The sequence below is a fragment of the Piliocolobus tephrosceles genome, chromosome 9, assembly GCF_002776525.5.
Source record: "Piliocolobus tephrosceles isolate RC106 chromosome 9, ASM277652v3, whole genome shotgun sequence".
NCBI classification, from domain to species: Eukaryota; Metazoa; Chordata; class Mammalia; order Primates; family Cercopithecidae; genus Piliocolobus; species Piliocolobus tephrosceles.
Genome location: NC_045442.1, coordinates 35,259,914 through 35,281,195, shown reverse-complemented (window position 1 = coordinate 35,281,195; position 21,282 = coordinate 35,259,914). Strand labels below are relative to the sequence as shown.

At 47.2% G+C, this 21,282-nt stretch overlaps 1 protein-coding gene across 8 annotated transcripts in view; it reads right to left on the bottom strand.

Moving 5' to 3' along the window:
• Positions 1-20,974, bottom strand: part of HPS1 (HPS1 biogenesis of lysosomal organelles complex 3 subunit 1) — a 31,362-nt gene extending 10,388 nt beyond the window's left edge. Inside the window, exons 1-11 of one of the 8 annotated variants that reach the window (XM_023206369.2) lie at positions 20,879-20,974; positions 19,314-19,430; positions 17,152-17,268; positions 9,369-9,506; positions 9,006-9,148; positions 7,713-7,821; positions 4,854-5,014; positions 4,285-4,384; positions 3,515-3,613; positions 3,297-3,366; positions 986-1,035 (exon numbers count right to left, since the gene is read on the bottom strand). In XM_023206369.2, coding sequence (XP_023062137.2) covers positions 986-1,035; positions 3,297-3,366; positions 3,515-3,613; positions 4,285-4,384; positions 4,854-5,014; positions 7,713-7,821; positions 9,006-9,148; positions 9,369-9,506; positions 17,152-17,268 — 987 coding nt within the window. In that variant the 5' untranslated portion in view covers positions 19,314-19,430; positions 20,879-20,974. The other 7 variants (XM_023206367.2, XM_023206370.2, XM_023206372.2 and 4 more) reach the window with 7 other exon arrangements.
• Positions 20,975-21,282: the final 308 nt, after the last annotated feature.

Here is a 21,282-nt window from a genome sequence, read left to right as displayed (position 1 = left end):
AGTGGGCAGTGGCAGAGGGGCTGGGTGGTGGCACAGAGAGGACAGAGAAGGTAGAGAAACACACTCGTGGATGGGGAGTGCACATTTTCAACAGACAGAGGTACTAACGTTCAACATTGTATCATTTCAATCACCCTCAGAATATCCCAACAGCCACTCAAATTGGGGAAACTGAGGCATAAAGTGACCAAATGAGCAAGGCTCCAGCCTTACAGAGGGATCTGAGTAAGAAAGCCTTTAGTTCTAAAAATTATAGAATTAAGGAAATCACGAGAGATGCCACAAAAATTCCTCTTCAGTATTATATATAACAGCAAACACTGGACACAATGATGCGATTGTCCTGGGCATTTGTTAGATAAATAACATATGCATGTGATGGACTCCCAGACAATCATTACAAACCACACTGTGAGACTGCTTAGGAAATGGAAGAATTCTAAATAAAAAAGTATAATGAAGCATGTTAGCATCCAAATCTGATTTTAAAAATACACATGTGTACATATGTAGTGTGTGTGTGTGTGTGTGTGCGTGTGTGTGTAAAGTCACAGGAAAAAAAGACTAGAAAGAAATACCCAAAGATGTTAATCTCATTTTGAGGACAGAATTCAGAGTAATTTTCATTCCCTTTTTTATAGTTTACTTTTGTATTTCTCAATCTTTCTACAATAAATATACACGCTCACTTAAAAAAAAATCAAAAATCCGATTGGACTTTCACTCCCAAGAACAATGGAGCTGAGGGACAGCACCTGGGGGAGGGGAGGGGTAAGTTCACCACCCCTCACAGCCTGTCCCCAGACCCTGCCTCTGCGCTGAGCTCTGGCACCAGGACAGGCACCTGTACTGACCAGGCCTGGGGTGGGCCGGAGGAGGGCTCCCATGGGTAGAGTGACCCTGGAGGCGGAACCCTCAGAGCCCCCAACACTTACTGCAGCATCTCAGATCAGCTGGAGCCCAGGCAGACACAGCAGAAACTCACCTGAAGGGCTTCCATGGGTGGGGTGCCCCCCTCCAGCCAGATGGTGCTACCTGCAGGCCACAGGTAATAACATAACGATGTAAGTATCATGAGATGTAAGCAATGGCTCAACAGCATGGGGTAGGGGGTCCAGGTATCCCCCACAACCTCCGCCCTTGGCTGCCAGCTCCACGCAGGGGTGGTAATGTGGCTGGGCAACACCCCTTCATCCTAATTTGGCAGGCACAAGGTGAACTCTGCAGTACCAGGGCTGAGGCGGCCTGGGCCTGGCAGAGAAGCTGACCCTCCCTTGCTCCCTAATCCCCTCCTTGTTCTGTCCCCTGTATTCCTTCAGACCTCAACCCGCCCCTCAGGAGTCAGCACACACAGTCCACCTTTGCGCACTCATTATTCAACCAGCAAGCTCTTACTGAGCGCCTACTGTGTGCTGGGAATTGAGGTGGATTTCCTTCCGAATATAGCGCACTAAAACCTACTGAACTCACCACATATCTGAAATATGATGTCTGTAATAATACTGTTACCTCTTATATTTCATTGCAAACAACCCTCATTTATAGTCATGTTCCTCTGGGGGAAGTGTGTTCCTAGTCTTAAACACCTGATTTACAAATGGATGAGTGCAACCCAAGCCATTTGTAAGTTGTGAGTTCTGTGCATGGTGGAACAACATTATTTTTTTACAGTTCTGAGGCATAAAAAACCACTGTCGAGAGAGAGAGGGACTGGGAGGAGGACGGTAATGAATGACGAAGGGAGTGGTAAGAGGAACTTCGGAGATTACCCAGAAGCACTGCTTCTCAACAGGTCTCAGGCTCATTGGGAGCTCAGGGAATCTGAAGATAGCTAGGAACCCTCACCCCAGGAACTGCACAGGCATAGACGAGTTTGCATAGAGTCTCGGGGGTCCTGGGCTTCTAGCCAGTCCAAGGACCTAAAGTTAAGAGCATCTAACCCAGTAGTTGTCAACCGTGGCTACACATGACAATCATTTGGGGACCTTTACAAAATTCTGACGCCCAGGTCAACTGAGTCAGCATCTCTGGGTATAGGCTCAGCTTGAATGATTGTTAAAGATCCAAAGGTGAGTTTAATATGCAGCCAAGGGGCAAAGCATACTGTAACCTAAACCTGTGCACAGTAGTGGTTTGCACCCGAGGCACGTTGGACTCACCTGGGAAAATTTCCTAGAAGTATTCACACCTGGGTCCCAGGCCCACAGACTGTAACTTAATTGGGCTGGCTGAAGCTGCCCGGTGATTCCAATGTACCAGGGTTGGGAGCCACTGGTTAAAAGAAGCCACATAATAAATTCCTTTCAAATCCTAGTCCCCAACAGGTTTCTCCTCCTGAAACCCTGGCCTTCTTTCTTCTATCGGATGATGTGGATGGACCACAGGATCCTTTTTATTTTCCTAAGAACTTCAGAAATAAATGTAATGCTCATTCATAGTGACCACAACGGTCTGGATTTTGGTTTATCTACTTCTCTAAGCAAGGTTGTCTACTTTTTTGTAACATTTTGAATATCTGTAGTTTTTGTTTTTTTTTTTTTTGAGACAGCGTCTTGCTCTGTCACCCAGGCTGGAGTGCAGTGGCATGATCTCAGCTCACTGCAACCTCCACCTCCTGGGTTCAAGTGATTCTCCTGCCTCAGCCTCCTGAATATCTGGGATTACAGGCACCTGTCACCATGCCTGGCTAATTTTTGTATTTTTAGTAAACACAGGGTTTTGCCATGTGGGCCAGGCTGGTCTTGAACTCCTGACCTCAAGTGATCTACCCGCCTTGGCCTCCCAAAGTGCTGGGATTACAGGCGTGAGTCAACAGACCTGACCCATTTTGAATATTTATAGTTTTTTTTATTGTTTACCCACATACTTTGGAGAAACAGGTAAAGGAGAAACTACAGAGGCTGAATATTTATATTTTAGAATGTATTGAAATGAGATGATTATTACTTAATTTAACTTAATTTTTAATTACAAAAAAGAAAGATGAGTCTGAGAATGCATGTTCAAAAGTTTTAAACGATGATAATCAACTTGTCATCAATAGCATTAGGGATCAGTGGAGTGGTCTTAACAGTCCTTGAGTTCAGGCTGGAGCTGGCAGGGAAGATGGGGAGCCGCAGATAGCACTCTGTGTTCTAGGAACACGGGTACCTGTACTCATGTCTTAGGAGGCACGGGGTCCACTGAAGCCTAAACAAACGGGGTCCACTGAAGCCTAAACAAACGTCCTGGGCTGCTGATTGCTACTGCTGCAGGCAGCTAGCTATTGTTTCCTCCTGCTTCCCTCCAGGCCTCACCTGAACTCTGATCACCGGGGGAAGGAGCTGGTGTGAAGTACTCCTCAGGGAGGGAGAAGCTGTCTGTCTCCTGGAACGGAGAAGGTGGCTCAGGTTGAGAGGCTCTCCCAGCTGGCTCAACCCTGTCCCTGCTCTCCCGGGAGGGGCAGGAAAGGCCTGGTTGCCTGCAGAGGCCAATCCCCTCCTGCCCCTGACTCCACGAAGTGCACAGCACACACCGTCTCTGCAGAGCTCCCCCTGGCTGGGCCTGTGGAGTGAGGGCTCCACACCTGCTGCACGGGGATGTTCTGGCTGCTCCGGGCCCTCCGTGGGGAAGGCTGTGCAGGGCAGGGAAGAGGCTGGTTAGCTCCTATCTGACCTGGCTCCCTCCACCCCTTCTGCCTCCCAGCGCTTCAGAGAAGCCCCACCCCTCCACCCGTTCCAGGTGCAGTCCTGGGTGTGCGGTCCTCAGACTTCCCCGGGATTTGATTCTAGGCGGTCTGTTCTGTGGAAATTCCAGAAATTCCAACACACTGGTATCCAACCCACCATTACCCCTGGTGATGAGGTCAACGGCGATGGTGGTGGCCAACACTCACTGAGCATTCACTATGCCCCAGGCGGTGCCGGGTTCTGCTGGAACCCAGCCTTTTGTCCCTCCAAACACCCCTGAGAGGTAGATGCTTTGTTATTCCCATTGCACAGATAAGGGCATTGAGGCTCTGGGGGGTGCAAGTACAAGCTCAGCTCACACAGCCAGGTGGTGAAGCTGGGTTTCACACCATGGCTGACTTGATAAATCTGCACTTTGAACCCACTGGACCATGTGCACTCCAGAATTCCCCTTACATCTGAAAGCAGTGGGAAAGAAGTCACGCCCAACCACACACCCGGAATTGTGACTTAGACAACATGGAGTCCCCAGGGGGAGCCCGCCCACCACTCTCCAGGCAGGTTTTCTGAACCACTTCCCCAAGGCCTCCCTCTGCCCAGAGAGCTGCCCTGAGACCTGAGTGTCATCCTCCACTGTGCTCTCGCTGGGGTAGAGGTCCTGAACCAGGAGGATGAGGACGAGCAGGTCGGCCGGGCGCAGGGAGCTGGCACTGTGGCTGCAGACATAGGAGCACAGCCACCCATCAGCATGTGCCCAGCAGGAGACGGGGCAGGCAGGTTAAAGGAGTGTGGAGCCTGGCCCCTGCCCTCAAGGAGCAATGTACTTAATCCTTTCTGGAGACGGGCAAGGCACAAACACAATTAATTCACTCATCAAATTTTAAAGTAAAACTTGGTTGTATAGAACAAAGAAAAGAAAATGATTTAGCAGTGGGAAAGCACCAGGGACTAAGAACAACACAAAGGGAAGTTCTAGATTGAGACTATAAGACAGTGTTCCAGGAAGGAATGATACAGAGAAATGAGTGAGCTGGAAAGGGTTGAAGAATCAAATCTGGGAAGGTTTCAGGCTTCATGGAGGAGGTGATTCTTGGCTGGGCAGGTGGTGCTTTTCAGACAGAGGGAATAAGGGGAGTGGGGAGGCCAGGGAGACTTTAGCCACCACACGCCGGACCTTGAGCTCACCTAGAGTAGAATGCCAGCAGCTTGGAATGCACGAGCAGGAAGGCATGCAGGGCCTCCTCGCCGCCCCGCTCTGGGCTGGTGTTGACATCCTGGATGACGTGCCGCTCCAGTGCCTCTATGCACAGCTCACAGAGCTGGGGATGAATCAGCCGCTCCAGGGCCTGGCCAGGGCAGGCAGGGAGAGAAAGCCATATCACCAACCACCTTGCCCCACTCCAGGCCCTGGGCTAGTGGGGACATTCACTGGGCCATTCACTGTCCACACTGAGCTTGGACTCTGCACCAGATACTTGGAAACAGGGGGACTAAGACCCACCAGGTCCCAGCCTTCCTGAGGTTTACCATCTGGTCACTAGACTCCAGTGGATGAGGCAAGGCAATATACAAGGAAATAAAGTTAAGTGTCATTTGTAAATATGCACCAAGTACAAAATACACAGCACTGGGCTAGAGAGAAATAGCAGCGACCTCCTTGGGTAGGGTGTCCAAAGAAATGTCCCTGAATTAGGTCACCTTTAAACTAATTATCTAAACAACCGGATGGCCCACCAGAGAAAGAGGGAGAGAGAGAACACTGCAAGTCAAGGAAACGGCATATTCAGAGGCTCTGAGGAGGGGAGAGAATTTGGAATGGTGCTGTCCAACAGAAATAAAAGGTGGGCCCTATGCATAATTTAAATTTTTCCAGTGACCACATTAAAAAAGTAAAAAGAAACAGTTGACATTAATTTTAATGACATATTTCATTTTACTCAATATATCCAAAATACTATCACCATATGATATAAAAGCCTTACTAATGGAATGTTTTACATTCTTTTTTGTGCTAAGTTACCAAAATCTGGAATATATTTCACATGCATAGCGTAACTCAATTTGCACTGGCTGTATTTCAAATGTTCAACAGCCACATGTAGCTAATGACTATCATATTGGACAGATCTAAATACAGAGTTTTCCTGAAACTTAAAGAAGTTTCATGTGACTAACAGTAAGTGTGGACAAGAGAGGCATGAGATGAAGCTGGAGTGAGATAGGCAGCGATAGATCACACAGGGCCTGGTAGGCTTGGGAAGGAGTTTGGATTTTACACTAATGGCATTAGGTCACCTCCTACAAGAAGTCTTTCCTAATGTCCCAGAAAGAGTTAACCATTCCATCTCTTGTGTCACCATGGCTTTTGATGAAAAACCTAATATGGCACCCAGGATTCTTTATTATATCTTTTAGTATACAAATGGCTGATTTCCCCTCAAGGGCAGTGAATGTGTCTTTATTCATCTCTTTATTCCCATGGCCTGGCATACCTCTTAGCATAGAATAGGTACTATATGTTTATTGGAAGAGTGAATGAGTGGGGGTGTGAGAATGAATTCCTTCAGATCTATTTTCCAGCTCGTTAATTCTCCCTCTAGCTATGTCTCATCTGCTATTTAACACATCTTGAGTTTTTCATTTTCACAACTATGTTTTCATTTCTAAAATATTTGTATGGGCTCTTTTTCAAATTTGCTTGGCCAATTTAGAGTTTCTTCTTATCTTATTTTGTGATTCTACATTTCATATCTTTAAACATTTCATAGTTATTTCATATTCTATACTTAATAGTTTCAATGTATCAAGTGCCTTGGGATATAAATCTGCTGGTAATTGATTTTCCTGACTCTCACTCATGGTGGCTTATTTTCTTCTATATCTGTTTTTCTTTAGTTGTGAGTTCACATTTGTTTGATTGGTACCTTTCCTGCTTTAGCAGTGGTTTTCAAAGTGTGGTTCCTGGACCAGCACAATAAACAAACAGCACCTGGGAATTTTTTAGAAATGCAAGTTCTAGGGCCGGGCATGGTGGCTCACACCTGTAATCTCAGCACTTTGGGAGGCCGAAGTGGGCAGATCATGGGGTCAGGAGTTCCAGACCAGCCTGACCAACATAGTGAAACCCCATCTCTACTAAAAACACAAAAATTAGCCAGGTGTGGTGGCATATGCCTGTAATCCCAGCTACTCAGGAGGCTGAGGCAGGAGAATCACTTGAACCTGGGAGGCAGAGGTCACAGTGAGCCAAGATCGCTCCACTGCACCCTACCCTGGGCAACAGATCAGACTCTGCCTCAAAAAAAAAGAAAAAGAAATGCAAGTTCCAGAGGCCCCATCCCAGACTTGCTAAATGAGAAATGCTGAAAGTGAGGCCCAGTAACCTGTATTTGACAAGCCCTGCAGAGGATTCTGACACACTGGAGTATGAAAACCACTGCTTGCTAGAGAATTTGGTTTACCTCTTTAGGAAGCCAAGGAGTGCTACTGACCAGCAGCCACTTTAGTTTTTATTTTTAATTTTTTAGTTTTTTATTTACTAGGCTTTATAAAAGCACCAGCAGCCACTTTAACTTTTTGGGGCTGGGCTTAACCTAGAGTTGCAGGCTCAGCTCTCCTATGCTGCTGCTGGCCCAAAGCTGTTTACTGGCTGTAGTGCTGATATCATTTGCACTCGGGGCAATCTTGCCTTTAGTGCTGTGTTTTTCTCCACTGCTTTTCCCTCCAGTTCTAGCTCAATATAATTTTGTGGGAGGAGGAGGGAAGGGTTGAAGGAACTGTCTTCAAAGATTTCTGTAATTTACAGTGAACCCAAAAATTACATTAAAAGTGTGTATTATCCAGGATCGAGCTGTTTTACCATGGGAAAGCCCATCAGAGTACACAACCCTCCATATGGCCACAAAGAACAACTCTCTCTGAATACATGAGTTTCAGGGGCTGCTTGTGCCTTCACTCATTAGGGTTAAAACATGGTCTTAAAGCTGGATGCCCCCTCTGACCTGACAGCTCCAAGTCCTGAGGACTCCCGCGCCCAGTAGTCACCTCCACGGCGAAGCACTGCTCCTGCTCCCGCAGGCGGCTGTAGGTCCACAGCAGGCTCTGGAAGTACTCCCACAGCTGGACACGCTGCCCCAGGTCTGGGGGCCGCAGCCTGGGGGCAGAGCCAGAGAGGGCGGGAGAGATCACGAGAAAGCTGGTCTCCCCCACACCCAATCGAAGGGCCACAGTCCCAGCTCAGCATCAGAGCCTGGTGAGCCCGCGTGACCTGCCCACACAGCTGGGAAAGGGGGCCAGGTTTCTGGCTGAGCTCTAGCTGTGGGGTGGGGTGGGATAGGCACGGAGCCAGAAGGCAGGCAGCTAAGCAAATCACCTCACTCCTCAACCTCTGTCACACAAGCACATGTCATACAAAGCCAGCTAGAGAGAGCCAGGGTGATGCTTAAGCTTCTCACACAGAGGCCACTGAACACAGAAAGGTCTGGGCCATCATCAGGGTCCTACACAGGGTTGCAGCCATCTCGGATGCTGGCAAGGTCTGCACTAGCCAACGTGGTTCATGTAACAGGCATCCACCACCTGTAGTATTTGCCACTGAAACCATGACCTATCTGGGCTAAAATGACTCATGAAACAGTGTTTGTGCATTTGAGAAATGCCTCTATATGGGTAGTTGCTCACATTGCTACAAAACTTTAAAGTCCCAGAGTTTCACGCTCTGCAGCTTCCTAATCCATCTTAGAGCATCAGGGGGTGGTGATACCATGAACTTCTCTTTTCTAGGTCTACATTTCAACTACAAGCCTTTTCTGGGGTCCCTCCCACCTCAGTGTATACTCTGAACCATCATTCCCTTTCCCCAAGTTCTTTACTGTGGGCCCAGAGACAGGTTTTAGGGTCTGTCTCCTGAGAAAACCTTCACGAGACTGTATGAGTGTGCACGGGCTTGTGTTTTTCTGGAGAGACAGTCTGAAGCTTGAGAAGCCAGAGAGGACTAGCTCAGACCAGATTTGTAATGACGGGCGACGATGTTGGGAGAATGGAAAGAGCACTGGACTGAGAGTCTTGAGCTCAGATTTCCAGTTTGGATGTGGCCAACCACCAGCTGGATGACCCGAGGCAAGTGAGTTCCATTCTCTGCTCTGTTTCACCAGATACAAAGTCAGAGGGTCGGACCAGATTATCTCCAAGGTTCATTTGAGCTCTGTTTCTCTGAACTAGGGACCCAGCTGGGGGCAGTGTGTGATAAATGGCAGCTTCACAGGGACTAGGCACACACTGCCTGGTCCAGCGAGGGTGCTCGGCAAAGGACAGAGGGGACGAGCTTTGAGGACTCACTCCTTTCGGATAAGCTGACCGTCCACAGTCACCAGCCCGAAGTGCACTTCGAACAGGTACTTGAGCACGTATAGCTTCCGCCGCAGGTCGCCCTCACTCTCAGTGTGGTCGCCATTGATGGCAATGAACAGGCATTCTCCAAACTGCAGGCACAGGCAGGCCAATGTCAGCCAGCCCCCAGGGCACTCCCTTCACCTGCCCTAGTCTCTGTGGACAAGCCAAGGAAGGCTTGGGTCCCAGGGGGGTTTGATAAGATGCCGTTTCTGCCTTCTAAAGGAGTCCAAAGCTCCAGATAAGAGAGGCCTGTGGACTCCCCATCGAGCGGAGGGAAGAGGAACATGGGCCCCAGAGCTACAGACTCACCAGGTGAAGGACATACAGGGAGTTGCCGTTTTCTGTGGAGAAGCAGGTGTAGGTGTCCGAGAGCTTCTCCAGCATCGTCATGGAGGAGATGATGACCGGGGCTAGGAGGGTGCTGAGCTGGTCCTCCAGGGCAGGGAGCTGCAAAAATGGGGGAAAATATCACAGCTTAGAGTGGGTCAGACGACAAGAACAAAGGAAAGGACAAGACCAGGCCTTGATATCAAGGGTTCCATAGTGTTAGACCCTCCTGGGAGGGTATCACTGTCCTGGTAGGGAGGGGGGCAAAAAAAGAGACTGCCCCCAACACTTTGGGTAGTGGTTAGGAAGAATGGGGAGGGCCAGCTGGGTAATGGTGCTGTTTAGGCTCTGAATCTGGAAGGAAACATTAAGGAATTGGGCCTCATTACAATAGTGGAATGTGGGGAACACTGAACGGGGAGCTGGAAGGAAGTTTGCAGCATGTACCAAAGTCTATACTGTTTTTTGCAATAAGTCTACTTTGGAAAATTTGTCCTAAGGAAAATGATCAGATTAGGACAAAGACATGCACAAAGATGTTCACTACTGTATAATATATAATAGCAAACAATTGGAAAAAAATATAAACATCCAGGATCAGCGAAATAGTTAAATAAATAGCAGTACATCAAAATTATGGAAAAGTCTATAGCCACTTAAAATATTAGAGCGTTTCCCACGTTCTCACTCATAGGTGGGAATTGAACAATGAGAACACCTGGACACAGGAAGGGGAACATCACACACTGGGGCCTGTTGTGGGGTGGGGGGAGGGATAGCATTAGGAGATATACCTAATGTAAATGACGAGTCAGTGGGTGTAGCACAGCAACATGGCACATGTATACATATGTAACAAACCTACACTTTGTGCACATGTACCCTAGAACTTAAAGTAAAATATACATACACACACACACACACACACACATATATATATATGAGTGTTTCAATGACATGGAAAATTCCTCTGACACAATGTTGTAGTTAAAAATAAAACAAGAATGTGAATGCATAGAAAAAAGCGAAGTATTGACAAAATACTGAGAAAGCCATTTTATTAAAGTTACTTCTGGATAGAGGAATTAGGAGTGATTTTTTTCCCTCTATTTTTAAGAATATTTCTGTACTTTCTCTATTTTCCATAACAAGCCTGCATTGACTTTGATAAGTTCTTCCTCCATCCATTCTCTCAGCTCGCCGAAACAAGGAACAAAACAAATAAATAAGAACAAAAAGGAACTGGACAAGTTTGTTGCAAATGTGTGAATAAAATGGGATAAAGCCAGTGGAACAGTTACAAATCAAATTCTCCATAGTGGAAAAAAAAGAAAGGAAGAAAACAGCAGATTTCCCAAGAGGATTTCAGGAGATGTGAATGAAATATGGGGGAGGCACAGTACTAACTTGGAGCTAGGGAAATCTACAAGGAGCTGAGTAAGACCTTGCCTTGAAAAGACGGGCAACTGGCCAGTGGGAAGGTGCAGCATTGAAGTACAAGTGGGACACAGCACTATGGAGTAGGTTTTCCTGCCAACATTCAGGAACCAAGGACTGTGCCCAGCTCCCACAGTCTGTCTGTCAAGCTTTCACAGTGGCTCCTACTCATCATCCTAGTTCCAGCTCAGATTGTTTCTTTTTTTTTTCTGGCCACCTCAGGCCACCAACCCCTACCTCTGTCACTCCCCATCCCATACCCCATTTAACTTCTCCAGACTATTTGTCACTACCTGAACTCATGGTACTTATTTGCCATCTGGTTCACCGTACAACGTCCTTCTTTAGACTCTTAAGTTCCACGAAAGCAGGGATCATGTTGCTATGTTCACTGCTTTACCCCAAGAGACTGGCACATGATATATTCTCAATTAATATTTGGTTAATGAATACCCCCACAGATAGGCAAGAATTCAATAAACAGGCAAGAATTCAAATATTTGCTGAATTATTCATATACCATGATTTTCTTGAACAAATTTTATTAATACAGAAATCACTTATGAATCTAGATTTTGATAGAAACTCATCTTAAAAGCAGTATAGTCATGTACTGAAGAGCAATGTTTTGGTCAGCAACAGACCACGCACGATAGTGGCCCCATAAGATTACACAAAGATTTTTGCTATACCTTCTCTATGTTCATTCAGATACACAAACATTTACCATTGTGTTACAACTGCCTGCAGTATTCAGTACAGTCACATGCTGTACAGGTTTGCAGCCTAGAAGCAACAGGCCATACTGTACAGCCTAGGTGTGTAGTCGGCTACACCATCTAGGTTTGTGTAAGTACACACTCTGATGTTCACATGACAAGGAAATCACCTAATGATGAATTTGTTATTAATAGAATGTATCACCATCATTAAGCAAGGCATGATTGTAGCTTTTTCTGCAGGAATAGAACTTTTTTTTGGTGAGGGGATGACATGGTCAGGCTTTGTGTCCCCACCAAATCTAATCTTGACTTGTAATCCCCATAATCCCCACATGTCAAGGGAGACCAGGTGGAGATGACTGAATCATGGGGTGGTTTTCCCCAGGCTGTTCTCAACTCGTTCTCATGAGAATGAGTGAGTTCTCACGACATCTGACGGTTTTATGAGGGGCTCTTCCCCACTTTGCTTGACACTTCTTCCTGCCGCCTTGGGAAGAAGGTGCCTTGTTTCCTCTTTGCCTTCCACCATGAATGTAAGTTTCCTGAGTTCCCCCCAGCCATGCTGAACTGTGAGTCAATTAAACCTCTTTATAAATTACCCAGTCTCAGGCAGTTCTTTATAGTGGTATGAAAACGGACTGACACAGTAAATTGGTACTGCAGGTGAGAGGTGCTACTATACAGATACCCGAAAATGTGAAAGTGACTTTGGAACTGCATAACAGGCAGAGGTTGGAACAGTATGGAGGGCTCAGAAGAAAACGGGAAGATGTGGGAAAGTTTGGAACTTCCCAGAGACTTGTTGAATGCTTTTGAACAAAATTCTGATAGTGATATGGACAATGAAGTCCAGGCTAAGGTGGTCTCAGATGGCAATGAGGAACTTATTTGGAACTGGAAAAGTGACTTTTGTTATGCTTTAGCAAAGAGACTAGCAGCATTTTGCCCCTGCCCTAGAGATCTATGCAACTTTGAACTTAAGAGAGATGATTTAGGCTATCTGGTGGAAGAAATTTCTAAGTAGCAAAGCATTCAGGAAGTGACTTGGGTGCTCTTAAAAACACTCAGCTTTATGCATTCACTAATAGATGGTTTGGATTGGGACTTACCTTTAAAAGGGAAGCAGAACATAAAAGTTTGGAAAATTTGCAACCTGATGATGCAATAGAAAAGAAAAGCCCATTTTCTGAGGAGAAATTCAAGCCTTGGCTGCAGAAATTTGCAAAAGTAATGAAGAGCCAAACGTTAATCACCAAGACAATGGGAAAAATGTCTCCAGGGCATGTCAGAGGTCTTCACAGCAGCCCCTCTTGCCACAGGCCTGGAGGCCTAGGAAGAAAAAACTGTTTCAGGGGTTGGGCCCAGGACCTTGTTGCTTTGTGCAGTCTGGGGGCATGGTGCCCTGCATCCTAGCCATGGTTAAAAGGTGCCAACATACAGCTCTGGCTGTTGTTTCAGAAAGTGCAAGCCCCAAGCTTTGGTGGCTTACGTGTGGTGTTGGGCCTGCAGGTGCACATAAATCAAAAATTGAGGTTAGGGAACCTCCACCTAGATTTCAGAGGATGTATGGAAATGCCAGGATGTCCAGGCAGAAGTTTGCTGCAGGGGCAGAGCCCTCATGGAGAACCTCTGCTAGAGTGGTAAGTAAGGGAATTGTGGGGTCAGATGCCTCCACACAGAGTCCCCACTGGGGCACTGCATAGTGGAGCTGTGAGAATAGGGCCACCATCCTTTAGCCCCCAGAATGGTAGATACACCGACAGCCTGCACCATGCACCGGGGAAAGCTGCAGACACTCAACACCAGCCTGTGAAAACAGCCGGGAAGAGGACTGTACCCTGCAAAAGCACAGGGGCAGAGTTGCCCAAGGCCTTGGGAGCACCTCTTGTATCAGTGTGACCTGGATGTGAGACAGAGAGTCAAAGGAGATCATTTCAAAGCTTTAAGATTTGACTGCCCCACTGGATTTCGGACTTGCATGGGGCCTGTAGCCCCTTAGTTCCGTCCAATTTCTCCCATTTGGAATGGGAACATTTACCCAATGCCTATACCCCCATTGTGTCTGGGAAGTAATTTGTTTTTTATTTTACAGGGTCATGGGTGGACGGGACTTGCCTTGTCACAGGTGAGACTTTGGTCTTGGACTTTTTGGTTAATGCTGGAATGAATTAAGACTTTGGGGGAACTGTGGAAAGGCATAATCGGTTTTTAAATGTGAAAGGGACATGAGGTTTGGGAGGGGCCTGGGCAGAATGATATGATTAGGCTTTGTGTCCCCATCCAAATCTTATCTTGAATTGCAATACCCATAATTCCCATACTCCTCATATGTCAACAGAGAAACCAGGTGGAGGTAAATGAATCATGGGGGCAGGTTCCCCCACGCTGTTCTTGTGATAGTGAGTTCTCATGAGATCTAATGGTTTTATAAGAGGCTCTTTCCCCTTCACTTAGCACTTCTCCTTCCTGCTGCCTTGTGAAGAAGGTGTCTTGCTTCCCCTTTACCTTTTGACATGATTGTAAGTTTCCTGACGCCTCCACAGCCATGCTCAACTGTGAGTCAATTAAACTTCTTTCCTTTACAAAGTGCCCAGTCTTGGGCATTTCTTTATAGTGGTATGAAAATGGACTAACACAGGGGAGATAAAAATGTTTGGTGTATATAGAGTATAAAGGAGCATACTCATATATTACTTGGTGGAATTATAAAGTAGTACAATATCTTTGAATGGCTTTTGACTCAATATTTTTATTTTTAGGAATTTATCCTAAGGAAATAATCTGACATGAGATAAAATTTAAGCACAAATGTTCCTTAAAGCAAGAGTCATATAGAAAATTAAGAGCAAAATATTTGTCCATATGAGGAAAATGGTTAAATAAAGGATGATACACTGATTCATGTACTGGAGTATAATGTTCCATTAAGAATTACGCTTCTGAGACTATTTAAGAAAATAGAAGAAATATCTTGATATAATGGCAAGTGAAAAAAAAACAAAAACAGGCAGTAAAACTGTAAATGTGGTATAATCCCAATTATATAGAAAAAAAAAAAGACCCAAAGAAAGTATACTAAAAAGCTAATAGCTCTGGGTAGTGGAATTACAGGTCATTTAAAAACTATCTCTTTGTATTTCCAAATTTCCTACAATTAACTCATGTTATTTATATGACAAGAAAAGAATGTGTTGCACATTAACAACAACAACAAAACTTTAAAGACCACCTTTCCTTTACACTACTCATTTTTAGGAAGTGAAAATTCAGGAGTTCATTCCTTTGCCAGGTTTTCAATAAAGAGGAAGAGAAAGGCCACCAAATAATTTGCTTCTTAAGTTGACATAGTTGTAACAGTAGTTTAAAAACTGAAATACTTAAAAAGTCTTAATTTAAATATTACATGTATTGACTGTTAAAAAATAAAGTCTAACAAACAGTTAGCTTAAATAAAACCACTTGAATGTCTATCTCTGATATCTTGTGTTTGCCTAAAGACTGTGATGAGAACATGGGTGACATTGATGGTAAATGGACCCCCTGAAGTGGAGTTGGCTCACTCATTGGCTGGATGATGAGACCCCTTAGAGCAGAAAGGGCAAGACAGGCCACCAGTCCATGCTGCTGCAGACACGTAAGAACACCTTCCACTGCATCCCCAATAAAAAACATTTTTAACCCAAAATTAATCGGGAAAACATTTTCAAAATAAATTACTCCTTTAAAATATATCGTGGAAATTATGTAAGTGAAAAGGACAAGTATTTCTGAGCTGTAATGTTAAAGTGTTAAACTGGATGTCCACATGCAAAAAAAAAAAAAAAAAATTAACTTCAATCCATAGCTCGCACCACACAAAAAAATTCAAAGTAGATCATCAGACCTGATATAAAACCTAAAACTATAAAACTTTCAAAAGAATATGTAGAGAAAACTCATTGTGAGTTGGGCAAAGATTTCTTAGATATAACACTAAAAGCATAATCCATAAATGCAAAACGGACAAACTCGAGTTCTAATACTTCTGCTCTTTGAAAGATACCACTGAGAACATAAACACAAGCCACAAACTGGAAGAAAGTATTTGCAAAACATGTATCTGATAAAGGACTTCATCCAAAATATATTAAAAGCTCTCAAAACTCAGTAAGAATAGTAAGAAGAAACAATCAACTCAAATAAAAACTGGACAAAACATACGGCAAATAAGCACATGAAAAAATGCTCAAAACCATTAGTCATTAAGGAAATGAAATGTAAAACACAGTGAGATTCTAGTGGACATCTATTAGAATGGCTACAATTAAAAAGACGGACCATAGCGTTGGTGAGGATATGAAGGAACTGAACTCTCAAACACTACAGCTGGAATCAAAAATTATACAACCACTTTGGAAAAGTTTGGCAGTTTATTAAAAAGTTACACGTACACGTACATGATCTAGCCATTCTACCCTAAGTATCTGTCCTTGGACGTGAAAGCATCCATGTATACATAGACTTGTAGGTGCATGTTCACAGTTGCTTTATTTGTAATAGTCAAAAACTGAAAATAACACAGATGTCCATCAACAAGTAAATGAATGAACAAATGGCGGCATCCTGATACAATAGATTACTGCTCAAGAAAAGGAATGAACTATTGATACATGCCACAACACAGATGAATCATAAAATAATCATGCTGAGTGAAAGCAGTCAAACCAAAACCAAACTAAATCCAAGCACATACTGTATGGCTCCATTTATATAAGCTCATATAATACAAACTAACCTATCATGACCGAAAGCAGATCAGCAGTTCCTACGGGATGGGGATGAGAAAGAAAGGATTACAAATGTTTGAGGTGGTAGATATATTCCTTTTATTGATTGTGATAGAATCATAGTTATATATACATATCAAAGCTTATCAAGTTGTGTACTTTAAATATGTGCAATTTATGGTATGTTAATCATACCTTAATACAGCTATTAAAAAATTAATGTGTTCGGCTTACGTTAAACTTTTTCTTTTTTTTTTTGCCCTGTCGCCCAGGTTGGAATGCACAGGCACAATCTCGGCTCACTGCAGCCTCTACCATCTGGACTCAAGTGATCCTCCCACCTCAACCTCCCAAGTAGCTAGAACCACACCTGGCTAATTTTTGTGTTTTTTTTTTTTTTTTTTGTAGAGACAGGGTTTCGCCATGCTGCCCAGGCTGGTCTCAAACTCCTGAGCTCAAGCAATTGGCCCACCTTGGCTTCCCAAAGTGTTGTGATGACAGGCGTGAGCCACCATGCCCAGCCTTGTTAAACTTTTTAGGGTACACAAACTGATGGCTCCAAGTTCCTCTATTACGTGATTAAAATTCGACATCTTCTTGCCCTCACTTAGCCCAGAGAGCCCTGGTGGGGTGTGGGGGTGGGGTCACTGAGCTCAGAGCATCAAGAGGCAGACCTTGAGGATGAGGGTCTAGCGGCGAAGGATGCTGGAGCCCACACAACACCCTGCTCATGCTGCCCAGGACAGGGTGAACACAGGTTTTCCTGCCTCTCTGCCTGCTGGTAGTTTTGTATGGTTCCTTCCTATCCATCCCTCCTGGGACTGCCTACCCTGCACTTACCTCTTCTTCCTCATTCTCTGACTGCCCGAACTTCAGCCGGAGACTCTCTTCAAACTCCTCATCTGTCCAGTAGAAGAGGACCTCTGCACCCTCAGTGGCCACCAAGACACACTTCATCTGCCAGGGAAAGGCAAGGTCAAGGTCAGCCCCTAGCCCCAACATCCATGAGCACAGCCTGAGTAATGAAGAGGACCCCAACCCCAGCAAACATCCAGTGAGCCCTTTCTGCACACCAGACATCACAAGGGCCTTCCGTTTTTGTTGCACCCTTACAACTGGACAAAGTAGGACTCTTTAGGTACTCCCATTTTAGAGAGCAGGACACAGGCACAGCCTGAAGTGGCAAAGCTGGAATCCGGACCCAAATCTGTTTGATGCCAAGGCTGGGGCTCTTTCTTCTGTGGTATCTGGTCCCTCTCAGCACAGCATCAGACCCACCACAGGGCCTACCGGAACCAGACTGGGACAGGAAGGGACCTAGGTCTTGGCCTGGACATGGAGCCGAATGCCCAGGGAGGCCATGCTTTACAGCAGACAGTTAGTGCCTGGTGTGGATTGGAGGGCGCTGCTGCACCTCCATCTCTGCGCAGTCCAGAGATATCTCTCCCTCAGATAAAAACAGTTCCAGGGCTGGGTATGGTGGCTCACGCCTGTAATCCCAGCACTTTGGGAGGCTGAGGCGGGTGGATCACCTGAAGTCAGGAGTTTGAGACCAGCCTGGCCAACATGGTGAAACCCCGTCTCTACTAAAAATACAAAACTTAGCCAGGCGTGGTGGCAAGTGCCTGTAATCCCAGCAACTCGGGAGGCTGAGGCAGGAGAATTGCTTGAACCCGGGAGGCAGAGGTTGCAGTGAGCCGAGATTGTGCCACTGTACTCCAGCCTGGGGGACAGAGCGAGACTCTGTCTGAAGAAACAAACAAACAAACAAACAAACAAAAAACAGCTCCAGAAGACGAGCCTCAAAGTCCCTGAATTTACTTCAGCACCATAGAAGTTTCATTCAAATGCTGCTCTCCCTGCTCATGGTGAGAACAGAGGCTGCCTAAAGACCCTGTACCTAGTAGGCTGCAGCTTCTAGGGCCACAGTCACCAGTGTCTTCAGCCCTTCCAAATCTCCTTCCCCACCCCCCTGCCACACACACACCACACACTCTGTGCTTGATTGTGTAAGGAACGTCTTAACGATTCACCCACCGGAAGATCTTTCATATAGCTCCCCACACTGTGTGCCGTGGCCCTCTGGGTGCGGCAAGCGCTTATCTTCTAACTCTTGGGGCAGCCTGACTAGGCTGGTGAGGACAGCGCTCCAGGCTGCCTGCTGCAGCTGAGAGGCCTCAGGCAGTGGTTTCAAATCCTCTTATGTGCCTCAGGGTGTCATGCAGATATAATCATGTGGTATGTGTGCTAAGCCATGACAATGATTAGGAAGCTCTGCTGTAACTCTCACACATGCGGATTTCCAGTTTTTTGGGGAGGATCATAGCATCTCCAGGTCTTGTGTTCTGTCATCCCCATGTCCAGCTTGGCGGTCCTTACTGAATTCCTCCCAAACTAACTCGGTGCAACTGGTCCCAAGGCGTTTATGGCGAATGCCAGGAGACAACAGCACAGTGAAGGAGGAATGTAGCCTATTCCCACAGAATTACTCAATGCCAAGGCAGACACTGAGAGTGCAACAGGTGTGAGGAGGAGGTTGCTGGGAGAGGCAGGTGGACCTGAAGAGGCTTCTCTGGGACTCCCAGGTACATGTGACAAAGCTGACCAGAGTGTATGGGTTAGGGAGCAGTGGGCTATGGAATGGAGGCTGTGGTTGTGAGCAGAGAAATGACCGGCTGGCTGGAGATGGGCAGGTCGAGGTCATGAAGGCAGTCATCTAGGTGTGGATGTCGGGTAATGAGTGCGCACCCCTTGGTGGGGGCCGGGAGGAGCTTTAAAGACTCAGCAGGCTGTGATGACCCACCTGGATGCGAGGGGTGAAGGAGAGATGAGGCATCAGGACGGGGGTGGCCTCAGGATGCAGGGCTGGGGAGGGGATGAGCAGGTCTGCAGAGCTCAGGAGCACTCAGTCCACTGCCTACCTCACTCCATCTGCCTCCCAATGCCCCAGGGTGGATGCTGCCTGCCTCCCTGTCCTCCCCAGGTGGGGCAAAATCATCTACCTTGGCAAGGAGCACAGTGGAGCATCCAGACAGTCAGAGGTTCAGAAAGGGCTGCAGCAGACAGACTCGGGGACTGGTTCATGGGAGAGCAGCACGGCATCCCTGGTCCTGCAAATGCTTAAAACAGAGAGAACATGAGGGCAGACGGATGCCCTGGTCCTGACTGCTGCTCGTTTGGAAAGGACAAGCTGGAGAAGGGCTGCGTGGTCCCTGGTCTCTCCAGGCCCTGAGGCAGTCTGCTAAGAACATATCCGGGATCCTGCCCCTCATCTCCCATAATCGAGAATGGGAACCCGGCCAGTACAGCCCTTTGTACAGAGCAGGTGCCCACTTTTGTTCCTTCCTCCTTTGTTCCTATGAAGTGCTCTCACTTCTGTGGGTCACTCAGAGCTCCCCAAGCAGCCCCAGGGAGCTTGCTAGGAGTGACTGACCGGAGACAGCGTAGCACACCCCAGGCGGCGAGGATGCAATCCCAGTGAAGGGAGTGGGGATCCTGGGATGATGCGATGAGTGGAAGGAAACAAACAGGAAAGGCATCTGGGACCAGGTTCTAGTTTTGGCTTTGCCAAGTCGCATAAACCTCTTTGAGCCTCAAACTTCCAAGGAGAAATAGAGCAACATCCCCTACTCTACCTCCCTACAGGGTTAGATCACGGGAGTGACCAGGCAAGCTGCAAAGTAACCTTAGCAAACTGCTTTCTTATATAGGTGTGGGGATCATTATTCCTATTTCCCAGCTTCCCTTCTTCAAATAACAGGATTAACGAATCTGGTTCCAGAATCTTTCATATTTGGATAGAAGGCAGGAACAACAGAAAACTTAATTAGGAAGTCAAGTACAGTGAGCCAGTAAGAGGCAAGTGACTACCCGCCACAGAGACTGCTGTTAGGAGTTCGGCCTTTAGCAATCTAATCCTGAGACGGCCTCCTGGCCCGAATGCCACATTCCTGAAACAGGGGGATGCTTCCCAAAGGCTGCTGGGAAGAGAACCTCGCCGGTGAAACGTTGTGACTTCGGCTTCACCTCGCTATCTTGCCCTAGAAAGGGAACTCGGAGGGCACTCACTGGCGAAGGGTGCTCCAGATGGCGGGGGGAGGGCCAAGCTGGGGCGACCCCCAGAGCGCACTTTCACCATCTGGACTCCAGCAAACCTCCCTGTGGCCCTTGGTCCCGCCTTCAGCAGCTCCTTCAGGGGTCCCACACCTTCGGAGCCCGGCCCTGTCCCTGAGTCTCTGCAGAGAGCGAGTCAGCGGCTCCCGTTTGCCTAGCACGCCAGTTTCTGTCCAGTTTCACCCCCAAATCCCCACCTCTCCCCACCCCCGAACCTCATGGCCACCCTGGGAAGGAGGCTTGACTTGTGACATCCGCCCCTCTTCACGGCTGAGGAACTTTGGCTCCGAGCGAGGAAGCGACCGGCCCACGACCACACGCCCGGAGTGGGTGAGGCTAGGGGTGGGCCCGCTCCGGGACCCCTAGAGCCCCTCCCCTACTTCCGGGAGGGTTGCGAGGGGCTCCGGAGGAAGGATCGCCGCCCCGGGAGGGGACAGCCCGGAGACCCACGTACCGGATCGCGACGCGCACTACGCCCCGCCTGCAGGAGCCCGGGCGCGCTTCCGGGTAGGACCGCGTGATCGGGCACGTGACTGCCCCGCCCCGGGAGGGGCCGGAGCCGCCGTCGCTTTCCGCAGGTTCGAGCCCCGCCCCTGCCGGGCCTTGCCCATGCCCCGTTTTACAGAAGAGGAAACGGAGGCTCAGAGAGAAGAAATAACTTGCTGAGGGGCCGAATCAGGCTCAGAACCCAGGTTTCCTGGCTCCTCAGCTGATTCCTTCTCTCCTCCCCATGCCCGGAACCCCAGGCTTTGCTTAATGAACTGAAGTTCTGGGGCTAGAGCTGTCCTTTTGTAACTGCTCTTCCTGACCTTTGGGGAGGTGACACAGCGCACAGAAGGGCTCAGTTGCCCCCAGAGT